At 40.0% G+C, this 26,254-nt stretch overlaps 1 protein-coding gene across 3 annotated transcripts in view; it reads left to right on the top strand.

Annotated features, from left to right (window-relative positions):
* Nucleotides 1–26,254, top strand: part of ZDHHC15 (zinc finger DHHC-type palmitoyltransferase 15) — a 109,881-nt gene that overhangs the window by 36,006 nt on the left and 47,621 nt on the right. For 2 of the 3 annotated variants that reach the window (XM_053699199.1, XM_053699201.1), the window contains exons 4-6: nucleotides 5,062–5,182; nucleotides 6,502–6,571; nucleotides 7,161–7,193. In XM_053699199.1, coding sequence (XP_053555174.1) covers nucleotides 5,062–5,182; nucleotides 6,502–6,571; nucleotides 7,161–7,193 — 224 coding nt within the window. The remainder of the gene's footprint in view (nucleotides 1–5,061; nucleotides 5,183–6,501; nucleotides 6,572–7,160; nucleotides 7,194–26,254) is intronic. The other variant, XM_053699200.1, reaches the window with a different exon arrangement.

Genomic DNA, 26,254 nt, shown 5'->3' on the forward strand with positions numbered 1-26,254 from the left:
ATTCACACTAAAACTTGATAAATGCTAATTAGTTTAACCACAACAAAATTATTGGATTTAACGTTGTATATAATTTGATATTCCCCATTCTGCAGCTCTCCAGCCAAATATAACAACCGCATATAACACAAAAAAAAATAAGCTTTCTGAAAAAGAAATACTAATACAATTTCCCCTTTAAATTAATCCCAATGATCCTTATAATAAAAAAAAATGTATACTGACGTTCATTAAATAGCCTAAACAAGCATAAGCAGCATAAGAACGCACTCACAGTGGGATGCAGGCTAATTAAAGGGACATTTTAACCAAATTAAAAATAATCTTTAATTGAAACTGCTAACACAGTGAAATATACTAGTGTTAGGCTTACAGTAAACCTCATCGTCTTATGTAAATATTCCCTTAAATTCTCAGATGTTATACCAGTTTTCCTGTATCCCTTTAAATATTTTCACTCCTCTGTTTTTTCTCGTTTTTTTTTCTTTTCTGTCCGCTAGTCTCACGGATCCCTACACTAAAATTGTAGACAACTTATCACTTCAGTTTGCATTACAGAGAGAATTAAGTTATGCTGCAAAAAAATATCTGCTATCTGAACAGCAACTTTAAAATAAATATATACAAAGAAAGGTCTCTAAAAATATATTTAGCAAACTACTAATACAGGGTTATTGCACTGGTTCTTTAACTAATAAAATGACAATTTTCTATTGCTCCGTCTACGCACTGAGCTCTGATTTTCCAGACAAATATAAGATAATATGCCGCTTGTATAACAAGTCATGGACAATACATTAATAGCAACACCTTGTTACAGTGAACTGTCCCTTTAAGGACTAACCATTCATCACGCAAATTACATATGTATATCCTAACCACAATCTAGGCTGCTTGTATGATTTACCACACCAATTTCACCTCTGTACTGTAGCATGACCTGCAGATTAATTTACTTGCAACAAAAACAGACGCCCTTTTAGAAAAACTTTCAATTACAGCCTATAAATATATTTCATTGTGTGCTCCCACGCCGTGCACATACCTTACAAATACAACATACGTTAACCCATTAATCATACCAGAAACAATTTCATATTTACCAGAGCGTGACAAAAAATCCCATACCATCGCACTTTCAAAGCTGTTACTTCACTTGCAAAAACAATATCATATCTTTACATGCCGAACAACAATTATCACTTAAAACTAAAACTGCATATGAATACCACATACTTAAAACATGCTGGTGACTTTAAAATACAGGTATATAAAATAACATGACCAAATATCTTCTAAAAACGTTTGATTTCCCAGCAGAGAAACAGAAGGAAACATTATTACGATACAGACACACAAGTTCATTTCATCTCGCATACCAAAGATTCACTCCCTTTTTCCTTTTCTCAGAAAAACATCTAATTTATAGCGTACGACATACATATAAAATTTACCAGATTACCCTATCACCAAATCCAAAATGCATTCTTTATTTTTCCGAAACCCCACAAAATGGCCACTTTTGCAGGGTTTGAGACAATCATTTTCAAATAATACATTCTGTTCCTGGTCCAAAGTAAATCTGTTACACGCATACCACAGTGAGAACCTACAGACCATCACACATTATGCATCTCAATATACAAAATTTCAGTTTTGTTACTGCAAGCAAACAAAAAAAATCTTACAAACGGAGACAGGATTTCTTTTCTCTCTTTTTTTTTTTTCTTTTCTGAGCTATGTGCGCGCTCAGTGGTGGCCCCCCTTCTTTGCCTGCTACATTCTTTAACACAGAGATTTCTCTATTTATCAAACAGCAGTACTTACTGACAGTGTTTTAAAAAAATATTTCTGTCTTTTGCAGAAACTATTAACTCTTCTTTTCTTTTACCTTATACATGTAATTTTCTCTGTGCAATCTTATCTATGAGCAGTTCCCCTTTCTCAATACAATAATAGCCACAATTAACATGCACAGCCACTTAATATTTTCTACGCACAGCATCATTTTATATAGCAGCAAAAGCAAGCATCAGATATCAACATGAGCTTCAGGTGGGTAACAAAACTCTATTATGGGAATGAATATGGGAAACTTCAACACACATGAGACTTACTCACTTCACTGCCAAGTTCGCCCGGAGTAGCTTATCTTAAAAGCTCCCCGTCAACTGGCATTCATATATTACTTGCGTGCTTATCACCGACAGGACTCACAATACCTGTCGTGTCCCAGCACAGGACTGATTACCTGTCTGGAGGGGTATCACAACTGCCGGCAGGACTCTAACCTCCGCAAACCTGTGCTTCAACCACAGGAACCCCTTTAACCTTATATCATTATCATATATTACACCTTTTTTTTTTTTTTTTTAAAAAAAACACAAACAACTAAATTTAGGTTCAGATTCACAGAAGGAAAGCATGGTAAAAGCACTCATACTTACGCACTGCGAATCCCACAAACTGCCACCAAGAATTGTAAGGTGTATAATCCCACGGGGGGGTGTCAGCGCAGGCCAAAGCCTGGGGCCTAGTGTACCACCTGAGGCATATGTAGATTATCTGATAAGGGCCCCTTAGAATGACTCAGACCACGCAGCATTATGATCGAAAGCCAATTCTGTTTATTGCACAGTGCAAGCCTTTCTTATAGTGACATACAGGGTTAAGGGGATGACACGTTAGGACCGCGTCATCTTACACAGTTATACAGAGCAATTTACAAGGAAAAACTGGAACATGAGTTTCTCATAACAATATTTACAGAGTCATAACAAACTACCATCTGCAGAGACAACCGAGTGTCTGAAGCCTCTTGTTTACATTATCTTATTCTATCTTACTTCTAGGCATTAGGCCAGGGTACATTGGCAAGGCCGAATAGCTAAAGAAACTCATAACATGCATATAATTCTCACTGCATAATACCCCAGTATAATAAAGTCTATTCATTACAAAATGGCTGCGAGGAACAAGATGGCTGCGAAGAACAAGATGGCTGCCATCAGGTTCATATTACCCCTAACAATAAGTAAATTAGAAAGTTGTTTAAAATGGTATTCTCTATCTAAATCATGAAAGAAAAAAATTGGGTTTAATGTCCCTTTAATTAGCTGCAGGTGAGAAAACCTGAACTGGATTACTCACCTGCAATTCTCTGCCACATTTAAACTGTGGAGTTGATTACCGGTATTGAGGCGGTGATAGACTATCAGAAGTAACAACCATAGACTAATGGAATGTATATAATTAGTGACAAGTGCGGTACTGATAAAGACATTTTTTTCTTTGTTATTCTAAAGGGACAGTCTACACCAGAATTTGTATTGTTTTAAAAGAGAGATAATCCCTTTATCACCCATTCCCTAGCTTTGCATAATCAACACAGTTATATTAAAGGGATAGTCTAGTCAAAATCAAACTTTCATGATTCAGATAGGGAAATTTTAAACAACTTTCCAATTCACTTTTATTATAATTTGCTTTGTTCTCTTGGTATTCTTTGTTGAAAGATAAACCTAGGTAGGATCATATGCTAATTTCTAAGCCCTTGATGGCTGCCCCTTATTTCAATGCATTTGGCAGTTTTTCACAGCTAGAGGGCGTTAGTTCATGTGTGCCATACAGAAAACGTGACCACGCCTGTAAAGTTACAAATGAGAGGGCACTGATTGGCTAAATGCAATTCTGTCAAAAGAACTGAAATAAGGAGCAGTCTGCTAAGGCTTACATACACGTTAATCACAGAGGTAAAAAGTATATTAATATAACTGTGTTGGTTGTGCAAAACTGGGGAATGGGCAATAAAGGGTTTATCTATCATTTTAAACAATAACAATTCTGGAGTAGACTGTCCCTTTTTAATACACTTTTTACTTCTGTAATTACCTTGTATCTAAGCCTCTGCAAACTGCCCCCTTATTTCATTTTTTTTGACAGACTTGCATTTTAGCCAGTCAGTGCTGACTCCTAGGTAACTCCATGTGCGTGAGCACAATGTTATCTATATGAAACACATGAACTAACTCCCTCTAATGGTGAAAAACTGTCAAAATGCATTTAGATAAGAGGCTGCCTTCAAGGTCTAAGAAATTAGCATATGAACCTCTTAGGTTTAGCTTTCAACTAAGAATACAAAGAGAACACAGCAAAATTGGTGATAAAAGTAAATTGGAAAGTTGTTTAAAATTGCATGCCCTATCTGAAACATCATGAAAGTTTATTTTGGACTAGACTGTCCCTTTAATATTTCTGTTAACTGGATTAGGATCTTAGATTTAATAACTCGATCAAACAGGCTAAGTTAAAGGGGCATTATAGTGCACAAATTGAATGATATGATTTTCTTTACAGCATGGCATTTTAGCAATAGGGGTTAAACACACAAATGCACATTGAGAATCCAGCTTCAGTTGCAGTGTGCACCAGACTATTCCAATGAAGTTGGCAGTACAGCTTCTCATTGGTCGTGCCCTTGAAGAGTTTTCAAGGGGGTTGCTAGGGAGCCTTGACATCAGGCAACATTGAGGCTGTTTAGTTACCATTAACACATGAAACAAGATTTCTAATGTACCTTTAAACACGTGTAAACAAACATCAACAGGTTTATATTAGAAATATTTAGATACGTTCCATTTTAGAGTTACGTAAATTGTAGTAGCATCTGCACAGTACTGAGTAAAACTTACAGATTGCCTGTAGTCTGTTTGCTTGTGTTGCACAACAACATGTGATAAGGTGATGTCTCCAAACTGAAGTCAGAAGGTGCAGTTTCCGGTTCTACTTGTCAGTGACATAATTTTACTTAGATAAGATTATGATCTGAGAGTAAAACTGTCCAAATTTTTTTATTTCTTATGTTAATGTCCCAGAAGGTCACAGCAAGTCATTGTATGCAAATACTAAAACAGTTATTTTTATAGACAGCGTGATATCCGTTTACTCTTACTAGTCAAATATCAGAAATATTAGACTAACCCAGCAGTTAAGTTAATGTCCTGTATGTTATTTTTAGCACCCAGTGAACAGATCCTTTACCTGAGTGTGTTTTGGTTTCAGTTTTTGCTGTCTTACGCTGACAAGGAGCGGTATGATAATGAGGAGCGTCCAGAGGCCCAGAGGCAAATACTAGCTGAGGTTGCTAAGAATTTGCCAGTTTACACTAGAACTGGAAGTGGAGGTTTGTGAAATGCAAAACTTACAGTTCATCCTTACCGCCGATACATTTAACTCTTCCCAACTATCCTGACTCTTTTCTGGCTACCTTGTGCCCCTTTTACGTAACCTTTAAAGGGACATTATACACTCATTTTTTCTTTGCATATATGTTTGGTAGATGATCTATTTATATAGCCCATAAAGTTTTTAAAAAAAATAAATGTATAGTTTTGCTTATTTTTAAATAACATTGCTCTGATTTTCAGACTCCTAACCAAGCCCCAAAGTTTTATGTGAATACCGTCACCTTCTCCAGCTTGCTCCTGTTTGTGTAAAGGGTCTTTTCATATGCAAAAGAAGGGGGAGGGTCTTATTTGCCACTTGCAGTGGGCTTTCCAGCTACCTTTTCAACAGAGCTTCTAAGAGCTTCTAAGTAAGTTTTTAAACAGTTTTATACTGGATTTTTATATCAGTATCTGTGCATCTTATTCTTTATAGTAGTGTCTATTACATGCAGTTATATGAAAATGAGTGTGTACTGTCCCTTTAACTTAAATGAGAGGATCATTAGATTTACATGTTTTTTATCTAATCACCAAAGTATATATATTTTAAAATAGTATTTTATTTTTCAAATTGCAATCACAAATTACATTTAGGATTGTTGTATGGTCAAAAGGTATCACTTAGTATCTTAGAAAATGTATGTTGTTGCCCTATATATGTTGAGGTTTGGGTCTCACCATAACAACTAGAAATGTCAGTCTGGCACCCAGTATCCTTGCCAGGATGTAATGTGGAACAGCTAAGGAACAGAGATAGCAAGCTGTCTGGTTCATGGGCCAGCACACCAAAGCAAGAAGTGAGAATAGGAGAGAGGGAGAGACCACATCTTATTGCAGAGTATACTAATTATTCTCCTATAGACTGCAGCAACTGGGAGAGCTCTGATTCTGTCAGAGAGAGACAGGTGAGAGTAGATGCATCAGACAAAATAAAACAGCAGAAGGTGGCCAGTGGCAGATGCCTGTCAAGGGTATAAATGCTAAACTTCATGTAATTATTTTAATAGTAACTATAGTTGGTCTTATAAAAGTAAACTCATTTAAAACTATTGTTTTGTTATCATCTTTCGGGTCATGATCATTGGGCAGACATCACACATGGAACTGTAGCTGGAAAAAATAAAGAGTATTTATAGCTCTCTTCGAAACATGGAATGACAATGGTATACAAATTAGAATGTCTGTTTTTTTTCCTTGGATAACTTTATTTATAAGATTTCTAGTCGATAAAGTGGACATCTGGCTGCTACTCACCAATCTTTCTTATGTATTACAGCAGTTCGATTCTGCGACAGGTGTCAAGTGATAAAGCCAGATCGGTGTCACCATTGCTCTGTCTGCCATATGTAAGTGACAAGTTATAGTAGTTGATGTCTAGAAATATTTCAGCCTCACTATATTCCATCACTTTTATCAAATGTTATAGGCAAAACATATGTAAGTAGTTGAATTTGGAAAAAATAGGTAAAACACCCTTTTTTAATTAAAAAAAAATTACCAATCTTTAGTAATTGTTTGGAAAAAAAAGTTAATGCAGGTAACCCACATTTTGTATTCTGATAAAGAAAGACTTTGTATAAGAATTTTTTTCTTGAGAAATTAATAATTGCTCATATGATATCTCAAAAGTTATAATAAATCATGTTTAATAAGAGAGTTTTAGACCTGGCTGAGGCATATACTTTTTCTCCTGAAGTGTGCTAAATGCTTTGTAAAACCCAGCTGTCAAAGCTATCAGGCGTATTCATAAACACCACCAAACAAAATAATACAAACTATTTAGCATCTGATTTTCATCTAGTTTTGATCAAACAGGCAAGACCAATCACAAGTGTAAAATATTGTAAAAATACTTCTACTGGAAAAATGAATAAATATATATAAATGTATGTGTTGTTTCCCTGGGTGTGAGCTTTTTTCTTCTTTTGTTCATAGGTGTGTTCTAAAAATGGATCATCACTGCCCTTGGTATGTATTTGGCAAACCCTAATCCTCTTCACCATATTTTAAATGTGATGTAATTATAGTAACATGCTAAATGGGACAAGTAATTATGATCAGGTTTTTATTTAATATTTTATTTTACACAACAATGTAAGGGGTTTATCACAACCCAAAACAATTTTAGAAAAGCACATATTGGGGCATATTTATGAAGCTCCGTGTTTCTGTTATGAAGCAGCGGTCTAAAGATCGGGTTGATCGACACCCCCTGCTAGCGGCCGATTGGCTGAAAATCTGCAGGGGGCGGCATTGCACCAGCAGTTCTTAAGAGCATTAGCTGTCAGAACACTGTGTACCGTCTTCAGAGCTTAGCATATCTATTTTAACTCCTTAATGCTTCTATGGTGGAATAATTCTGTGATTGATCATTAAAGGGTTAATGCGTAATTTAATGGGTACAATGTAGTGAATTATACAATTCCATTTGTGTTTTACCACATACTTTAGGAAATAGCAGGACATCTATTTACTGACATCATAAACATATTTTTAAAGTAGATCATCTATATATTTTTATTAGATTTATATATAACATTCTGTCATTGTTGTTATTACTATTAAGTTGAGGGTGAAGATCGTGTTAGATATGGAGATATATAACTTTTAGAATGTATTTGCTTAAAGGTACATAAAGCCCAAACTTTTTCTTTCATGATTCAAAGAGAACATACAGTTTTAAACAACTTCACAGTTTATTTCTATTATCAAATATGCTTCTTTTTTTTGGTATCCTTTGCTGAAGGAGCAGCAATGCACAATTGGGAACTATCTGAACACATTGTGCCAGCCAATGACAAGGAGTATATTAGTGCAGTCACCAAATAGCAGTTAGCTCCCAATAGTGCATTGCTGCTCCTGAGCCTACCTATGTATGCTTTTCAACAAATATTACAAAGAGAACAAAGCAAATTAGTAGAAGTCAACTGGAAAGTTCTTTAAAATTGCATGCTCCATCTGAATCATGAAAGAAATATTTTGGGTTTTAGGTCCCTTTAACCTGTACCAGTGGCTTCCTATTATCTTCCCTTTATGATTCTTGGGATTGAGGTCATAGAGTTTACTTTTTAATTAAAATGTTACATTTTTATTTTCATTTCATACAGAATTTTCATGTTTAAACTTTATATGATAAGATTTAGGCAACAAGTGTTATACAGTGTATTTTTCTTTTTGTTCTATTCTTTCATATATGAAGGGACATAATACCCAAAGTGATGCAGTATGACTGTAAAAAGCTGACAAGATGATACCACATGAACATCTCAATGTAAAAAATAAATATATTTTGCCTCAAAATTTCTTCAGCTTAGAAGATTAAGGGGCCGATTTATGAAAGTGCGGAAAGACATGATATGATGTTGCGTATCATGTCCGCCGCACATTGTTAAATGCCGACAGCATATGCATATCTTGTGAACTGCTTGTACAATGCCGCCCCCTGCAGATTCGCAGCCAATCGGCTGCTAGCAGGGGGTGTCAATCAGCCCGATTGTATAGGATCGAGCAGATTGATGTCTGCAGCCTCAGAGCAGGCGGACATGTTATGGAGCAGCGGGGGCATCAAGCTCCATTTGGAGCTTGATAATTCGGCCCCTATGCAGGGCCGGATTTGGGCGCTGGGATACCGGGTAAAATCCCGGTGGGCCGGCAGAGGCAGCTGCAGTGGAGACTGGAGAGCAGCAATTTGCCGCTTGCCAGCAAGCAACAGTTTGTGTGAGATAGCACACTAGCGCAGCGGCAGAACCGCCAGCAAGCAGCACTGCGACTGCACACACAGACTGATAGGCTCAGCCACTCATTCAGGCTGGGATTTGCCAAATTACATGGATGTGATCATGTGATTGAATGTGACACTGACTGAGCAGCTGAGGCGGTCAGGAGTGGAGCAGCCACAGGTGCCAGAGTAATTGGTAACAAAAAAATAGGCACTGGAAAAAAAAAAGACAGGAGAATGGATAGGCAGGTCAAGGACAAAACACAGAGTAGAGTCAGAAGGCAAATCACTAGGTAGAAGGGGTAGTCAGGTTTAAGTCAAAGATCATTTCCCACGTAGTAAAAGCAGGAGCCAAGTCATAGCACAAAAGAGAAGCAAAAGAAACAGATCAGAAGTTCTCCAGAACCAGCCCGCAGTGCTCAGTCAGCTTGCAGTTGCAAGTGCCCCCGCCACCAACAACAGCCTGATTGTGTTACTGCACTGCACGGCATGCTGCGTGAACTCTACTTCAAGTGCAGTCTCCCCCTCCTCCTCTCTGTCCGAGCGCAGCACTGACAGCCTTACACAGGCAGAAGGGCCAGTAAATTATGGTAAGGACAGGATTAGCTAAGAGGGGGCTGCTGACTTAAGTAATTTATGTCTGCTTCTTTATTGTCTGCCGTTGTCCGGCCTGGGCAAAGTGCCCCAGCCTCCCTCCCATTGATCATTGACACATCTGGTGCATATATATATATATATTATCAGGTATTTGTAAAGCACCAACAGGTTCCGCAGCGCTATGAACATATGTGGTATATAAAAAAATCGATTACAGGGATCAAATGGGGAGAGAGGGTCCTGCCGAGAGTTGCACTGTTGTAGTCGGCTCTTATGAAGGTGAAGTACAAACAGCTGGGCTCATAGGCTTACATGCTATGGGGTTTTAGGGGATAGCAGTGGAGATAGGAAGGTTAGTGTAGGTTGTAAGCGTCCCCTGAATAGTAGGATCTTCAGGGAGCACTTGAAGCTTTTAAACCTAGGGGAGATTCTTGTGGAGCGAGGCAGAGAGTTACATAAGATGGGAGCCAGTCTGGAGAAATCTTGTAGACGGGAATGTGAGGAGGTAACAAGAGAGGAGGAGAGTAGGAGATCATGAGCGGAGCGAAGGGGACGGGAGGGAGAGTATCTGGAGACAAGGTCTGGGATGTAGGGGGGAGCAATGCAATTGAGGCCTTTGTGTGTCAGAGTGAGAATTTTGTGTTTAATCCTGGAAGCAAGAGGAAGCCTGTGAAGGGATTGGCAGAGAGGTGCGGCAGATGAAGAGCGACGTGCAAGGAAGATGAGCCTGGCAGAGGCATTCATTATGGATTGTAAAGGAGCTAGGTGGCAGCTAGGGAGACCAGAGAGGATAGAGTTGCAGTAGTCGAGGCTGGAAAGGATGAGAGAGTGGATTAAAATCTTTGTTGTGTCTTGTGTAAGGAAATGTCTAATTTTAGCAGTGTTTTTAAGGGGGAAGTGGAAGGCTTTAGCCAAGAACTGAATGTGAGGAGAGAAAGAAAGATCTGAGTCAAGTTTGACCCCAAGACATCGGGCATGTGAGGTTGGGGTAATGATGGAGTTATCAACAGTTATAGAGACATGGTGGGGTGGAGATTTTGGAAGAAGGGGGGAAAATAAGGAAGTCAGTTTTGGAGAGATTTAGCTTGAGGTAGTGAGAGGACATCCAAGATGAGATATGAGAGAGACAGTTAGTGACATGGGTTAGCAAGGAAGGAGATAATTCTGGTGCAGAGAGGTAGATTTGGGTATCGTCGGCATACAAATGATAATGAAACTCGTGGGACTTTATTAAGGAACCTAGTGAGGAGGTGTAGATTGAGAAGAGAAGGGGTCCGAGGACAGAGCCTTGCAGTAGTACCCCAACAGAAAGAGGTAATGGGGCAGAGAATGTCCCAGAGAAGGCTACACTAAAGGTACGGTTAGACAGATAGGAAGAGAACCAAGAGAGAGCTGTGTCAGATGCTGAAGGATTGGAGGGTATGGAGCAAAAGAGGGTGGTTGACAGTATCAAAGGCTGCAGACAGTTCAAGGAGGATAAGTAGAGAGAAGTGGCCTTTTGATTTTGCTGTAAGTATGTCTTTGGTAACCTTAACAATTGCTGTCTCTGTTGAGTGAAGGGGGCGAAATCCAGATTGCAGTGGGTCAAGGAGGGAGTTTAAGGAAATGGGATAGACGTGCATATACTAGCTTTTTTAAGAAGCTTTGAGGCAAGAGGTAGTAGGGAAATAGGGCGGTAGTTGGATGGAGAGGTTGGATGGAGAGAATGTTTTTTTGAGGATAGATGTGACTAATGCATGTTTAACAAATGTGGGAACTATACCAGTGCTGAGGGAGAGGTTGAAGATGTGTGTAAGTATAGGGGTAAGGGTTGAAGAGAGGGGAGTAGTTGTGAGGGGATGGGGTCGAGGGGACAGGTAGTGAGGTGAGAGGATAGTATAAGGGCAGAAACTTCATCCTCTGTAACAGGGGCAAAAGAGCTAAATTTATGACTATGTGGGTTTTGGATGATTGTAAGCTTTTGAGGGGATGGGAGACCGGCTGTATGTCGAGAGCTGATTTCATTTCTGATGGAGTCGATTTTGTTGTTGAAGTAACTGGCAAAATCTTGGGCTGAGAGAAAAGTTGTGGTGGGTGGTGTAATATTTATGTTTATATATATATATATATATATATATATATATATATATATATATATATATATATATATATACATACATACATACATACATACATACATACATACATATATATAGCTAGCTTTGACGGAATATTGGGCTGGTCTTCTACAATTTTTCCAGGTCTGCTTTTTATTCCCAGTTCGGCCCTGCCCCTATGTGCTCTTTGAAACGTTTAGCTACTGTCCAGCTGCAGGTAAAAAAAAAAAAAATGAAAGCCACTTAGCATTTGCAGTGCTGCAATCATGATTTTCTTACTGTGGTCTCATGAGATTTCACGAGATTTTATAGTTAACTTCCTTAAACTGAGTAAGGACATAACATGCCTGCACATACCAGATGAACACTCCCTTGCAAGTCCTGGGACTAGCATTCTGATTTACTTCTTAATGCCCCTTTTCAATGGGATGTAGATACTGAGGACATTTTGAAGTAAAATATCTTCCTTTTTCACGTAGAGATGTACAGGTGATATTTATTTGTCTCACGTTCAAGTGGTACAATATTTGGGTGTCATGTCCGTTTAGTACATGGCACTCAATCTCATGAGTACATTTGAAGTGCCCTTTACAGGAGTGCCCGTGTTACTTTCATATAGGTGTTGAGAGTCCACAATACAATACTCCTGGGAATCACTCTTCTCTACCACTAGGAGGAGGCAAAGACCTCTGACAGCTCTATTAAACCCCTTCCACCTCACATGTACCTCAGTCTTTACTTTGCCTCTGCTGAAGTTGGTTGAAGAGTGAAGATGTGCATTTGATTCTTGAGAGAGAGAGGGGTTTTCAGTCTATGCTGAGATCCGGTTTCCTTTCAGAGTACATTGCTTGTCAGAGAGATGTGTATTTGATATGTTTTTTTATTCTTTTTTCACCTCATGGGAAATTTTTCATAAACCCTCCATAATTGGTCACGGGGACTTGTCTTTTACCTCCCTTTATGGATCTACCGTATACTCCTATTTCATAACCTCTACTGATATGTTTCAGTACTGGTATGGCTGTCTGCTGCTGGTTTGCTAGTGGACGAGTGTATATATATATATATATACATATACAATCTCATCCGGTTTAGCACTCACAACTCAGTCCGGGGTGCTCAACAACAAATATTCCAAATAAAGTAGGCACTCTCCGTTTATCTTCACAAACTTTTTACTGTGCAATAAGTGACGTTTCGGGGTTTCACCCCCGTCCTCAGACTTACCTGAGGACGGTGATTCAATCATACCTGTGTCTCCTGGTAGTCACACCGCTATTGTATGCCGAGTGTTTGTCCGACATGCCACAATAAAGGTATGATTGAATCACTTTACTTCGACTTATGTGCCTGTGTTGTGCCTTAAACAGTGGACATTTTATTTGGTCTGGGAGCATACTATAGGGGATATTCTTCTTTTTTTTATATATATATATATATATATATATATATATATCCCTGGGGCAGATCTTTTACTCTATTCCCTTGCTGTTTTTTGCACAACAGCTTTTTTGGCGCACTTAGTTTGTATTTTGCGTGCTAGCCTTTAGGTTTAGCGCACATTTGTCCTCGGCTATGAGCACGTCTGGTTTTGGCGTGCTAAATTCCTTTTTTATCTGTTAGTTTTTTGTGTACAGATTATTTCTTCTGATGAGTGTTATCTTTCTTCAGATGTTTATGTTTTAATTTCTCCTGCTTTGTTTTGCAGTTCAGCTTAGCATGCATTGTACCTGTGAGTTTATTTAAAAGCTACTTTAAAGGGGGTAAGGGATTTCCATTCCTCAAGAGCTTTTTTTAAGGGGCTTATAGTGTTTATTAAAACATAGAAAGGAAGCAATGACATCTTGACGGCTGAAACGCGTAAATGTTTTATGATATGTGATTGACAATTTTGATTTTAATATATTTTAATACAGAGTGCTCTGTTTTGTTCCGGAGAAAGTCTTTTCATAGAAGGGTCTTTTTACATGCAGGCTATATTCTCAAGACAGATATTTATATTGCTGATGTTGCTGCTGCTTCTACTTACTGGTTGTCTAGTCTTTCAATGCAGTATTCTGATGGCTCTGATAGTGCAAATCTTTTCAGTTTTCTCAAGAGTGCCAATTCTTTTATTTGTGGTATTGTATTTGATATTATGAAGATTAATGTCAAAAACATGTATTTGGTATTCCTTGCCAGGAAAGCCTTATGGCTTCAATTCTGGTCTGCACATATGGTGTCAAAATCCAGATTATTATCTCTGGTAGGGGGTAGATTAAGCTTCTTTCAGGGATTTAGTTTCAGTCTGTTCCAGACCCCTGGGTTCTGAATATAGTTTCCCAGGGATAATGAAAAGGATTCAGGACAAGGCCTCCCAGAGCAAGGTTTTTTGTCCAATGTTCCAAGGAATTGGTTAAAAGCTCAAGCTTTTTTGCAGTTTGTCTCAGATCTTGAAGATATGGGAGTGATTGTTCCAGTTCCTTTGCGGAAACAGGGGATGTGTTCTTTTATTCAAATATCTTCATTGTTTCAAAGAAGGAAGGTACTTTCAGACCAGTTCTTGATGTGAACAGGTTTGTAAAGATTTCATCTTTCAGAATGGAAACCATTCTGACTGTTCTGCCTTTTGTTCAGCAAGGTCAGTTTATGTCCATAATAGATTTAAAGGATGCTTATCTTCATATTCTTATTCACAAAGATCATTTCCAGTTTCTGAGGATTGCCTTTCTGGAAAGGCATTTTCAGTTTGTTGCTCTTCCATTTGGTCTGGATCCAAGAATATTCACAAAGGTTCTGGGTGCCTTTTGTCTTTGATCAGGTCTCAGGGTATTGCATTGTTGCCATACCTGGACGACATCTTGGTTGACGCTCTATCTTTCCCTTTAGCAGAATGTCACACCAACCGATTCTTGCTTTTTCTTCAACAGCTTGGTTGGAGGATCAATTTTCCAAAAACTTTTTTGGTTCCTCAGACAAAGGTAACTTTTTGGGTTTTTCAAATAAATTCAATACCAATGAGTCGTTTTTTCTTTTTTTTTTCTTTTTAAAAAAAATAAAATTTTATTTTGCAAAATGTATACAGTGCACAAAATGTATACCGTGCACATATACAGTTGAAATTATTTCAAGTCTACATTAAACTGCGTATACATAGCCTGTACATGTACAGTATTGTTCATATACATTGAAAGTAAATATAAATAACAAATAATAAACATATTGAACAAAACACAATGTGTAACCTGACATACAATTTTTATCACACAGCTGTAAAGATTGATCATCTCTCGATAATCCCAAAGATCTATGTGATTAGATTATCTACTGTGACGTAACAATGTCTTCTTGTGTTCTACGCTAATATATTCACACATCTCTATCTCCCCCGGGTGTGTCAAATCCAGTCATCCTCTTATTCTATTGAACAGTGAAGTTATGAGGTGCATGAGTTGAACTTATCTTTCAGGTATTCCTCCCAGTGTATCTTGAGTTGTATGTATGTATCTAGTTTCCGTAATTTGATATAGTGGTATTGTTCTATTAATATGGTATGGTTACATTCTTGTACCCATTGTGCTAAAGTCGGTATGGTAGTGCTTTTCCAGTTCCTAGCTATAAGTATTTTTAAGCTGTTACTTGCTATATTAAAGAGTTTATCCTGTACTAAAGAGAATCTCTTGGGAGTTAGATGGAATAGCCAGAGGCACGGATCCAGTGGCAGAGGCCTATTGATTAATTTAGAGGTTTCCTTTGAAATGACATCCCATACTGGGGTTATATTAGGGCACCGCCACTAGATATGCGCCATGTCGCCTATGTGTGTTTGACATCTCCAGCAAAGGTCGGAAGTGTTTTTAAAGATTTTCTTACAACGTGATGGGGTGAGATACCATCTGTGCAGTATTTTCATGTTCAGTTCAATGTATTTACTGGAAGTGGATGATTTTATGATAGCTGTGTATATTTTAGAGGCATCAATGTTGGAGACCTGCACATCTAGTTCTTCCCCCCCCCATTTGCTAATAAATGGCTAGATTTCGAGTTTTGTCGGTAAAAAGCTGCATAGCTAACGCTGCTTTTTTTGCCAATGCACCCTTCCAACAACGCTGGTATTTAGAGTTGTCTGAGGGGTTGTGTTAGGCTCAAAAAAGGGTGCGTTGAGCCTAACTTAGCTCCACTTCAACCCTCAATACCAGCATTGCTTACGGTAGCGGTAAGATGGGAAAACGTGCTTGTGCACAATATCCCCATAGGAAACAATGGGGCAGTTTGGGCTGAAAAAAAAAGTTCAGCTCCTAACGCAGCCCCATTGTTTCCTATGGGAAAATACTTTCTAAGTCTACACCTAACACCCTAACATGAAGCCCGAGTCTAAACACCCCTAACCTTACACTTATTAACCCCTAATCTGCCACCCCCACTATCGCTGACACCTACATTATAATATTAACCCCTAATCTGCCGCTCTGGACACCGCCGCAACCTACATTATACATATGAACCCCTAATCTGCTGCCCCTAACACCGCCGACCCCTATATTATATTTATTAACCCCTAATCTGCCCCCCCCAACGTCGCCGCTACCTAACTACACTTATTAACCCCTAATCTGCCGACCGGACCTCGCTGCCACTATAATAAATGTATTAACCCCTAAACCGCCTCGCAAACACTATAATAAATAGTATTAACCCCTAATCTGCCCTACCTACAATTATTAACCCCTAATCTCCCGCCCGCATCATCGCCGCTACTATAATAAAGTTATTAACCCCTAAACCTAACTCTAACCCTAACACCCCCTAACATAAATATAATTTAAATGAAACTAAATAATATTCCTATAATTAACTAAATTAAGCCTATTTAAAACTAAATACTTACCTATAAAATAAACCCTAATATAGCTATATATAATAATAATTAATAATTACATTGTAGTTAATAAAATAAAAAAGCTCCCCAAAATAAAAAATTCCCTACCCTATTCTAAAATACAAAAGTAATCAGCTCTTTTACCAGCCCTTAAAAGGGCTTTTTGCGGGCCCTTGCCCCAAAGTAATCAGCTCTTTTACCTGAAAATAAAATACAATACCCCCCCAACCCACCCAAACCCCCCTTAAAAAACCTATTGCTAACCCTCTGAAGATCATCTTACCTTGAGTCGTCTTCACTCAGCCGAGCCGAATTCTTCATCCAAGGTGCGCAGAGGAGGTCCTTGATCCGGTAGAAGTCTTCATCCAAGCGGGGCAAGAAGAGGTCCTCCATCCGGTAGAAGTCTTCATCCAAGCGGGGCAAGAAGAGTTCCTTCATCCAGGCGGCGTCTTCAATCTTCATCCATCCGGAGCGGAGCCATCTTCAAAGGAGCTGACTTGGAGCCATCCTCTTCTACCGACGGACTAACGACGAATGAAGGTTTGTTTAAGGGACGTCATCCAAGATTCTATTGGCTGTTCCAATCAGCATTCTATTGGCTGTTCTGATCAGCCAATAGAATGCAAGTTCAATACGATTGGCTGATTGGATAAGCCAATCGGATTGAACTTCAATCTGATTGGCTGATTGCATCAGCCAATCAGATTTTTCTACCTTAATTCCGATTGGCTGATAGAATTCTATCAGCCAATCGGAATTGAAGGGACGCCATCTTGGTTGACGTCCCTTAAAGGAACCTTCATTCGTCGTTAGTGCGTCGGTAGAAGAGGATGGCTCCGCGTCGGCTCCTTTGAAGATGGCTCCGCTCCGGATGGATGAAGATTGAAGACGCCGCCTGGATGAACACTTCTACCGGATGGAGGACCTCTTCTTGCCCCGCTTGGATGAAGACTTCTACCGGATGGAGGACCTCTTCTTGCCCCGCTTAGAGGAAGACTTCTACCAGATCAAGGACCTCCTCTGCGCACCTTGGATGAAGAATTAGGCTCGGCTGAGTGAAGACGACTCAAGGTAGGATGATCTTCAGGGGGTTAGCGATAGGTTTTTTTTTAGGGGGGTTTGGGTGGGTTAGAGTAGGGGTATGTGGGTGGTGGGTGGGTTGTAATGTTGGGGGGGTATTTTATTTTCAGGTAAAAGAGCTGATTACTTTGGGGCAAGGCCCTGCAAAAATCCCTTTTAAGGGCTGGTAAAAGAGCTGATTACTTTTGTATTTTTGAATAGGGTAGGGAATTTTTTATTTTTGGAGGCTTTTTTATTTTATTAGGGGGCTTAGATTAGGTGTAATTAGTTTAAACCGCTTGTAATTCTTTTTTATTTTTTGTAATTTAGTGTTTGGTTTTTTTGTATTATAGTATAGTTTATTTTATTGTATTTTACTTTAGGTAATTGTACGTAATTTATTTAATTAATTTAATGATAGTGTAGTGTTAGGTGTATTTGTAACTTAGGTTAGGATTTATTTTACAATGTCACAATCATTACACAAATTAAACATTAAAAGGATGCTTAAACATAAAATATTAAACAGTTTACACTGTCTTGTGCTCTCATATTACCCTTATCAAGGAAGGAATAAATATTATGAAATGTTTACTCTATATAATTTTTGCATAAATTTGAGAATAAGCCTATTACAGCTTACTAAGCATACATAAAGATATTATACACTTCATATTTCTTTAGACTGTTAAGTCATGTCATCATTGCTGCATTATCACTGATACATGGAAGACACACAAAGATATGTATATATGCATACACTTCAGACCCTCAAATACATATATTTATCAGGATTTTTTAAAAACTATAAACGGACACTTTATTATCTGCTGGATCCCATTTTAGCTTAATAGTTAGCTCAATTTTAACTATACAAAAAATATTAATAAAATTCAATATTGATAGATTTCAACTATTTCTATATATATATATATCTTTAAGGGTTATACAAAGTAGTTAATATCCCATTCCAGGTTAAGACCATTAGGAATTCTAGTCTTTAACTGGTAAATCCAGTATAACTCTCTTTTGTCCAAAATCTTATACTTATTGCCCCCTCTTAAAGGGACCTTTGCTACATCAATAATTTTTACCTTGAACTTGCCTTCATTGGTAAAATGTATAAGATTAAAATGCCTGGCTACTGTGGAATCCTTGCAGTAATTTTTCACATCATTAACATGTTCCCTAACCCTCACATTGACCTCTCTAGTCGTTTTACCAACATATTGGATCTTGCACAAACTGCACTCCAATAAATAGACTGCGAACGTGGACTCGCATAAAAGGTTATAGGATATACATTGTCATCCACCGAAGACTTAAAAATATTTGTCACATCAATCAAAAGATAAGTTAGGCACTTCAAGCTTGGCCTCTGTTGAAAAGAGAGTATCATTTCCAGACAATGTAATCTAATTGTAGATCTTTGGGGGTATCCCAGAGATAGATGTAATGTTTGAACAACAAACTTCACAGGTAGTTTGTGAGGGACAGGGATCTGTTTCCACCTCTGGTGGTACTTCCCAGAATAATTTGCAAGATAAGGCCTAGAGAAGTCGTCTGTAATCCTGATTGCCCCAGCATGGCCTCACAGGATTTGGTATGTGGATCTGGTTCAGATGTCTAGCTCCTTGGCCTCTGCGGTCAGACTTTCTGTCTCAAGGTCCGTTTTTCCATCCGGATCTCAAGTCTCTGAACTTTATCACTTGAAAATTGAATGTTTAGACCTTAGACATAGGGATTTCTCTGATTCTGTAATTGAAACCTTGATTCAGACTCGTTAGCCTGTAACTAGAAGAATCTATCACAAGGTCTGTAAGGCCTTTATTTCTTGGTGTATAGATCAAGTTTTCTCTTGTTAAGTGTGTTCAGTCCACGGGTCATCCATTACTTATGGGATATACTCTCCTTCCCAACAGGAAGTTGCAAGAGGATCACCCAAGCAGAGCTGCTACATAGCTCCTCCCCTCACATGCCATACCCAGTCATTCTCTTGCAACCCTCAACAAAGAAGGAGGTCGCGGGAGGAGTTGGAGTTTTTACTTAATTTTTCTTCAATCAAAAGTTTGTTATTTTAAATGGCACCGGAGTGTGCTGTTTTTTCTATCTCAGGCAATATTTGGAAGAAGAAACTGCCTGCGTTTTCTATGATCTTAGCAGGCGTAACTAAGATCCACTGGCTGTTCTCGACATTCTGAGGAGTGGGGTAACTTCAGAACATGGGAATAGCATGCGGGGTCCCCCGCAAATGAGGTATGTGCAGTACAATATTTTCTGGGAATGGAATTGACTAAGAAAATACTGCTGTTACCCGTATGATGTAGTAGTGACTGGTATCAGGCTGATAAACGTATGCACAGTAGAGTTATTTTCTAGGGACTAGAATTTGACTGTGAAAATACTGTTAATACTGAAATAGTGCTTAAGCCTTATCTGCAGTGGTAGCGACTGGTTGCAGGCTTAGTGATAACTTTGCATGACATTTAAAGAAGTTTATTTTCAAAACGTTTACTGGCATGTTATTCGTTTTGTGAGGTACTTTGGTGATAAATCTTTTGGGCATAAATTTTTTTCCACATTTCTAACGTATATTTCTGCTTAGAAACCGTTATATCAGGTCTCCCACTGTTGTAAATGAGCGGGAGGGGCCTCTTTTTTGCGCCTTGTTGCGCAGTTAAAATTCTAGCACAGTCTTCCTGCTTCTTCCTCCTTGATCCAGGACGTCTCTAGAGAGCTCAGGGGTCTTCAAAATTAGTTTTTAAGGGAGGTAATCAGTCACAGCAGACCTGTGACAGTGTGTTAGACTGTGATATAAACGTTTAATATTAATTTGATATCCGTTTTTTTGGGTACTCAGGGGTTAATCATCCTGTTGCTAATGGGTGCAATCCTCTGCTAATTAATACATTTAAAGAATTGTTGACTATAACTGAATTAGTTCTTTGTTACTCAACTGTGTTTTTTAAAAGCGCTGCAGCGTTTTTTATATTGCTTGCAAACTTATTGAAAGTATTTTCCAAGCTTGCTAGCTTCATTGCTAGTCTGTTTAAACATGTCTGATACAGAGGAATCTGCTTGTTCATTATGTTTAAAAGCCGTTGTGGAGCCCAATAGAAATATGTGTACCAATTGTATTGATGTTACTTTGAAAAATCAATCTGTACCGATTAAAAAATTATCACCAGACAACGAGGGGGCAGTTATGCCGTCTAACTCCCCTCACGTGTCAGTACCTTCGTCTCCCGCTCGGGAGGTGCGTGAGATTGAGGCGCCAAGTACATCAAGGCCCTTACAAATCACTTTACATGATATGGCTAATGTTATGAAAGAAGTTTTATACAATATGCCCGAGTTAAGAGGCAAGCGCGACAGTTCTGGGTTAAGGACAGAGCGCGCCGATGACACGAGAGCCATGTCTGATACTGCGTCACAATTTGCAGAACATGAGGACGGAGAGCTTCATTCTGTGGGTGACGGTTCTGATTCGGGGAGACCGGATTCAGAAATTTAAAATTTTAAATTTAAGCTTGAGAACCTCCGCGTGTTGCTAGGGGAGGTGTTAGCGGCTCTGAATGATTGTGACACGGTGGCAATCCCAGAGAAATTATGTAAGCTGGATAAATACTACGCGGTTCCGGTGTGTACTGACGTTTTTCCTATACCAAAGAGGCTTACAGAGATTATTAGTAAGGAGTGGGATAGACCTGGTGTGCCTTTTTCCCCTCCTCCGATATTTAGAAAAATGTTCCCTATAGACGCCACCACACGAGACTTATGGCAGACGGTCCCTAAGGTGGAGGGAGCAGTTTCTACTTTAGCCAAGCGTACCACTATCCCGGTGGAGGATAGCTGTGCTTTCTCAGATCCAATGGATAAAAAATTAGAGGGTTATCTTAAGAAAATGTTTGTTCAACAAGGTTTTATATTACAGCCTCTTGCATGCATTGCGCCTGTCACTGCTGCAGCGGCATTCTGGTTTGAGTCTCTGGAAGAGGCGATTCGCACAGCACCATTGGATGAATCTCTGAGCAAGATTAGAACCCTCAAGTTGGCTAATGCGTTTGTTTCGGATGCCGTAGTGCATTTAACCAAACTTAGGGCTAAAAATTCCGGATTCGCCATACAGGCGCGCAGAGCGCTTTGGCTTAAATCCTGGTCAGCAGATGTAACTTCTAAGTCTAAATTACTAAACATTCCTTTCAAAGGGCAGACCTTATTCGGGCCCGGCTTGAAGGAAATTATTGCTGACATTACTGGAGGTAAGGGCCACACCCTTCCTCAGGACAGGGCCAAATCGAAGGCCAAACAGTCTAATTTTCGTGCCTTTCGTAATTTCAAGGCAGGAGCAGCATCAACTTCCTCCGCTCCAAAACAGGAAGGAACTGCTGCTCGTTACAGACAGGGTTGGAAAGGCAACCAGTCATGGAACAAGGGCAAGCAGGCCAGAAAGCCTACTTCCGCCCCTAAGACAGCATGAAGTCAGGGCCCCCTTTCCGGAGACGGATCTCGTGGGGGGCAGACTCTCTCTCTTCGCCCAGGCTTGGGCAAGAGATGTACAGGATCCCTGGACGTTGGAGATTATATCTCAGGGATACCTTCTGGATTTCAAAACTTCTCCTCCACAAGGGAGGTTTCATCTGTCAAGGTTATCAACAAACCTAGTAAAGAAAGAGGCATTTCTACAATGTGTACAAGACCTCTTAGTGATGGGAGTGATCCACCCAGTTCCGCGGACGGAACAGGGGCAAGGGTTTTATTCAAATCTGTTTGTGGTTCCCAAGAAAGAGGGAACCTTCAGACCAATCTTAGATTTAAAAATCTTAAACCAATTCCTAAGGGTTCCATCGTTCAAGATGGAAACCATTCGGACCATCCTACCCATGATCCAAGAGGGTCAATATATGACCACGGTGGATTTAAAGGATGCCTACCTTCACATACCGATTCACAAAGATCATTATCGGTACCTAAGGTTTGCCTTTCTAGACAGGCATTACCAGTTTGTAGCGCTTCCCTTCGGGTTGGCTACGGCCCCGAGAATTTTTACAAAGGTTCTGGGCTCTCTTCTTTCGGTACTAAGACCACGAGGCATAGCGGTGGCTCCGTACCTAGATGACATTCTGATACAAGCGTCAAGTTTTCAAAATGCAAAGTCTCATACAGAGACAGTTCTAGCATTTCTGAGGTCGCATGGGTGGAAAGTGAACGTGGAAAAGAGTTCTCTGTTACCACTCACAAGGGTCCCTTTTCTAGGGACTCTTATAGATTCTGTAGAGATGAAAATTTACCTGACGGAGTCCAGGTTATCAAAGCTTCTCAATGCTTGCCGTGCCCTTCACTCCATTCCAAGCCCATCAGTAGCTCAGTGCATGGAAGTAATCGGCTTAATGGTCGCGGCAATGGACATAGTGCCATTTGCGCGCCTACATCTCAGACCGCTGCAACTATGCATGCTAAGTCAATGGAACGGGGATTACTCAGATCTGTCCCCTTTGCTAAATCTGGACCAGGAGACCAGAGATTCTCTTCTCTGGTGGTTATCTCGGGTTCATCTGTCCAAAGGAATGACTTTTCGCAGACCAGATTGGACGATTGTAACAACAGATGCCAGCCTACTAGGCTGGGGAGCAGTCTGGAACTCCCTGAAGGCTCAGGGATCGTGGACTCAGGAGGAGAAACTCCTCCCAATAAGCATTCTAGAATTAAGAGCAATATTCAATGCTCTTCTAGCTTGGCCTCAGTTGGCAACACTGCGGTTCATCAGATTTCAGTCGGACAACATCACGACTGTGGCTTACATCAATCATCAAGGGGGAACCAGGAGTTCCCTGGCGATGTTGGAAGTCTCGAAAATAATTCGCTGGGCAGAGTCTCATTCTTGCCACCTGTCAGCGATCTACATCCCAGGCGTGGAGAACTGGGAGGCGGATTTTTTAAGTCGCCAGACTTTTCATCCGGGGGAGTGGGAACTTCACCCGGAGGTATTTGCCCAACTGATTCTTCGTTGGGGCAAACCGGATCTGGATCTCATGGCATCTCGCCAGAACGCCAAGCTTCCTTGTTACGGATCCAGGTCCAGGGACCCGGGAGCGGTGCTGGTAGATGCACTAGCAGCCCCTTGGGTTTTCAACATAGCTTATGTGTTTCCACCTTTTCCGTTGCTACCTCGACTGATTGCCAGGATCAAACAGGAGAGAGCATCAGTGATTCTGATAGCGCCTGCGTGGCCACGCAGGACCTGGTATGCAGACCTAGTGGACATGTCGTCCTGTCCACCATGGTCTCTACCCCTGAGGCAGGACCTTCTAATTCAGGGTCCTTTCCATCATCCAAACCTAATTTCTCTGAGGCTGACTGCTTGGAAATTGAACGCTTGATTCTATCAAAGCGTGGGTTTTCGGATTCGGTTATTGATACATTAATACAGGCTCTGAAACCTGTTACCAGAAAAATTTACCACAAGATATGGCGTAAATATTTATATTGGTGTGAATCCAAGAGTTACTCATGGAGTAAGGTTAGGATTCCTAGGATATTGTCTTTTCTACAAGAGGGTTTAGAAAAGGGCTTATCCGCTAGTTCACTAAAGGGACAGATTTCTGCTCTGTCTATTCTTTTACAAAAGCGTCTGGCAGAGAATCCAGACGTCCAGGCTTTTTGTCAGGCTTTGGCTAGGATTAAGCCTGTGTTTAAAACTGTTGCTCCTCCGTGGAGCTTAAAATTGGTTCTTAAAGTTCTTCAGGGTGTTCCGTTTGAACCACTTCATTCCATTGATATTAAGCTTTTATCTTGGAAAGTTCTGTTTTTGATGGCTATTTCCTCGGCTCGAAGAGTCTCTGAGTTATCTGCCTTACATTGTGATTCTCCTTATCTGATCTTTCATTCAGACAAGGTAGTTCTGCGTACTAAACCTGGGTTTTTACCTAAGGTTGTTTCTAACAAGAATATCAATCAAGAGATTGTTGTTCCATCCTTATGTCTTAATCCTTCTTCAAAGAAGGAACGTCTTTTGCATAATCTAGACGTGGTCAGTGCTCTGAAGTTCTACTTACAGGCAACTAAAGATTTTCGACAAACTTCTTCTCTGTTTGTCGTTTACTCTGGACAGAGGAGAGGTCAAAAGGCTTCGGCTACCTCTCTCTATTTTTGGCTTCGTAGCATTATACGCTTAGCCTATGAGACTGCTGGACAGCAGCCTCCTGAAAGAATTACAGCTCATTCCACTAGAGCTGTGGCTTCCACCTGGGCCTTTAAGAATGAGGCCTCTGTTGAACAGATTTGCAAGGCTGCAACTTGGTCTTCACTTCATACTTTTTCCAAATTTTACAAATTTGACACTTTTGCTTCTTCGGAGGCTGTTTTTGGGAGAAAGGTTCTACAGGCAGTGGTTCCTTCTGTTTAATGTTGGTATTGGTATCCCATAAGTAATGGATGACCCGTGGACTGAACACACTTAACAAGAGAAAACATAATTTATGCTTACCTGATAAATTTATTTCTCTTGTAGTGTGTTCAGTCCACGGCCCGCCCTGTCTATTTGAGGCAGGTTCTAAATTTTAAATTGTAACTCCAGTCACCACTGCACCCTATAGTTTCTCCTTTCTCGTCTTGTTTCGGTCGAATGACTGGATATGACATGTGAGGGGAGGAGCTATGTAGCAGCTCTGCTTGGGTGATCCTCTTGCAACTTCCTGTTGGGAAGGAGAGTATATCCCATAAGTAATGGATGACCCGTGGACTGAACACACTACAAGAGAAATAAATTTATCAGGTAAGCATAAATTATGTTTTTTCCTGGCATTCTTTCAGAATTCATAGTATTTTGCAGATCTTGCAGGATGGTCTCCATAAGGGCCATTTCTCTTTCAGTTTTGTTCCACAGAAAAATCTTCCTGATATTCATAGTTTTGTTCAGGCTGTGGTTCGTATTAAACCTGTAATCAAGCCAATTTCTCCTCCATGGAATCTTAAGTTGGTGTTAAGGGTTTTACAGACTGCTCCTTTTAAACCCATGCATAAGATGGATATTAAAATACTTTCTTGAAAGTGTTATTCCTTTTGCCTATTGTGATGGACCGTCTGGTAAAGCGGCCTGGGTACCTCCGCTAAAAGCTGCCTCCTGCTCTCCAAACCCCTCCAGCAGATAGATAGCTGACACCAGCCCTTTACCCAAAACAAGAGACAGGACTCCAGTTCAGGTAAAACCAAAAGGAATAACATTTATTGAAGGGAGTACATACATTTTATATACTTTCAGAGACAATCCCCCTTTAACTGGGTAATCAACTCACTCAAGGGAATAATGGGAATACACAATAATTTACTCACTCAGGGAACAATGGCAGTACACAATAGGACAGACAGCTAACACTCAGCCTGTCTCTGGGCACGTAGGCTTAGTGGCGCCTTAGAGTCTGGGGACATGTTTCCCTGATAAGGGGATAAGCCAGCCGGGCAGTTTGGGAGGTGGCCAAAACAAAGCCTTTTACAAGCCTGGCTATTGGTGGGGCGAACTTCTGCTCTGAACAAAGAATGTTTCCAGGGGATCCAAGCACCCCGGGGTTTTTGAGAGTCCCATTGCCGGTACAAACGGGCCGACTGTGTTGGAAAGCTGCACCTTTCCCTGGTAACCGGCATAGGGAATAAAACATCTGGAAATAGTTTAAAGAGGCCGGTTAGCTGGGCTGCGCCTTAGCCG

This window comes from Bombina bombina, chromosome 1 (genome assembly GCF_027579735.1).
Source record: "Bombina bombina isolate aBomBom1 chromosome 1, aBomBom1.pri, whole genome shotgun sequence".
NCBI lineage: Eukaryota > Metazoa > Chordata > Amphibia > Anura > Bombinatoridae > Bombina > Bombina bombina.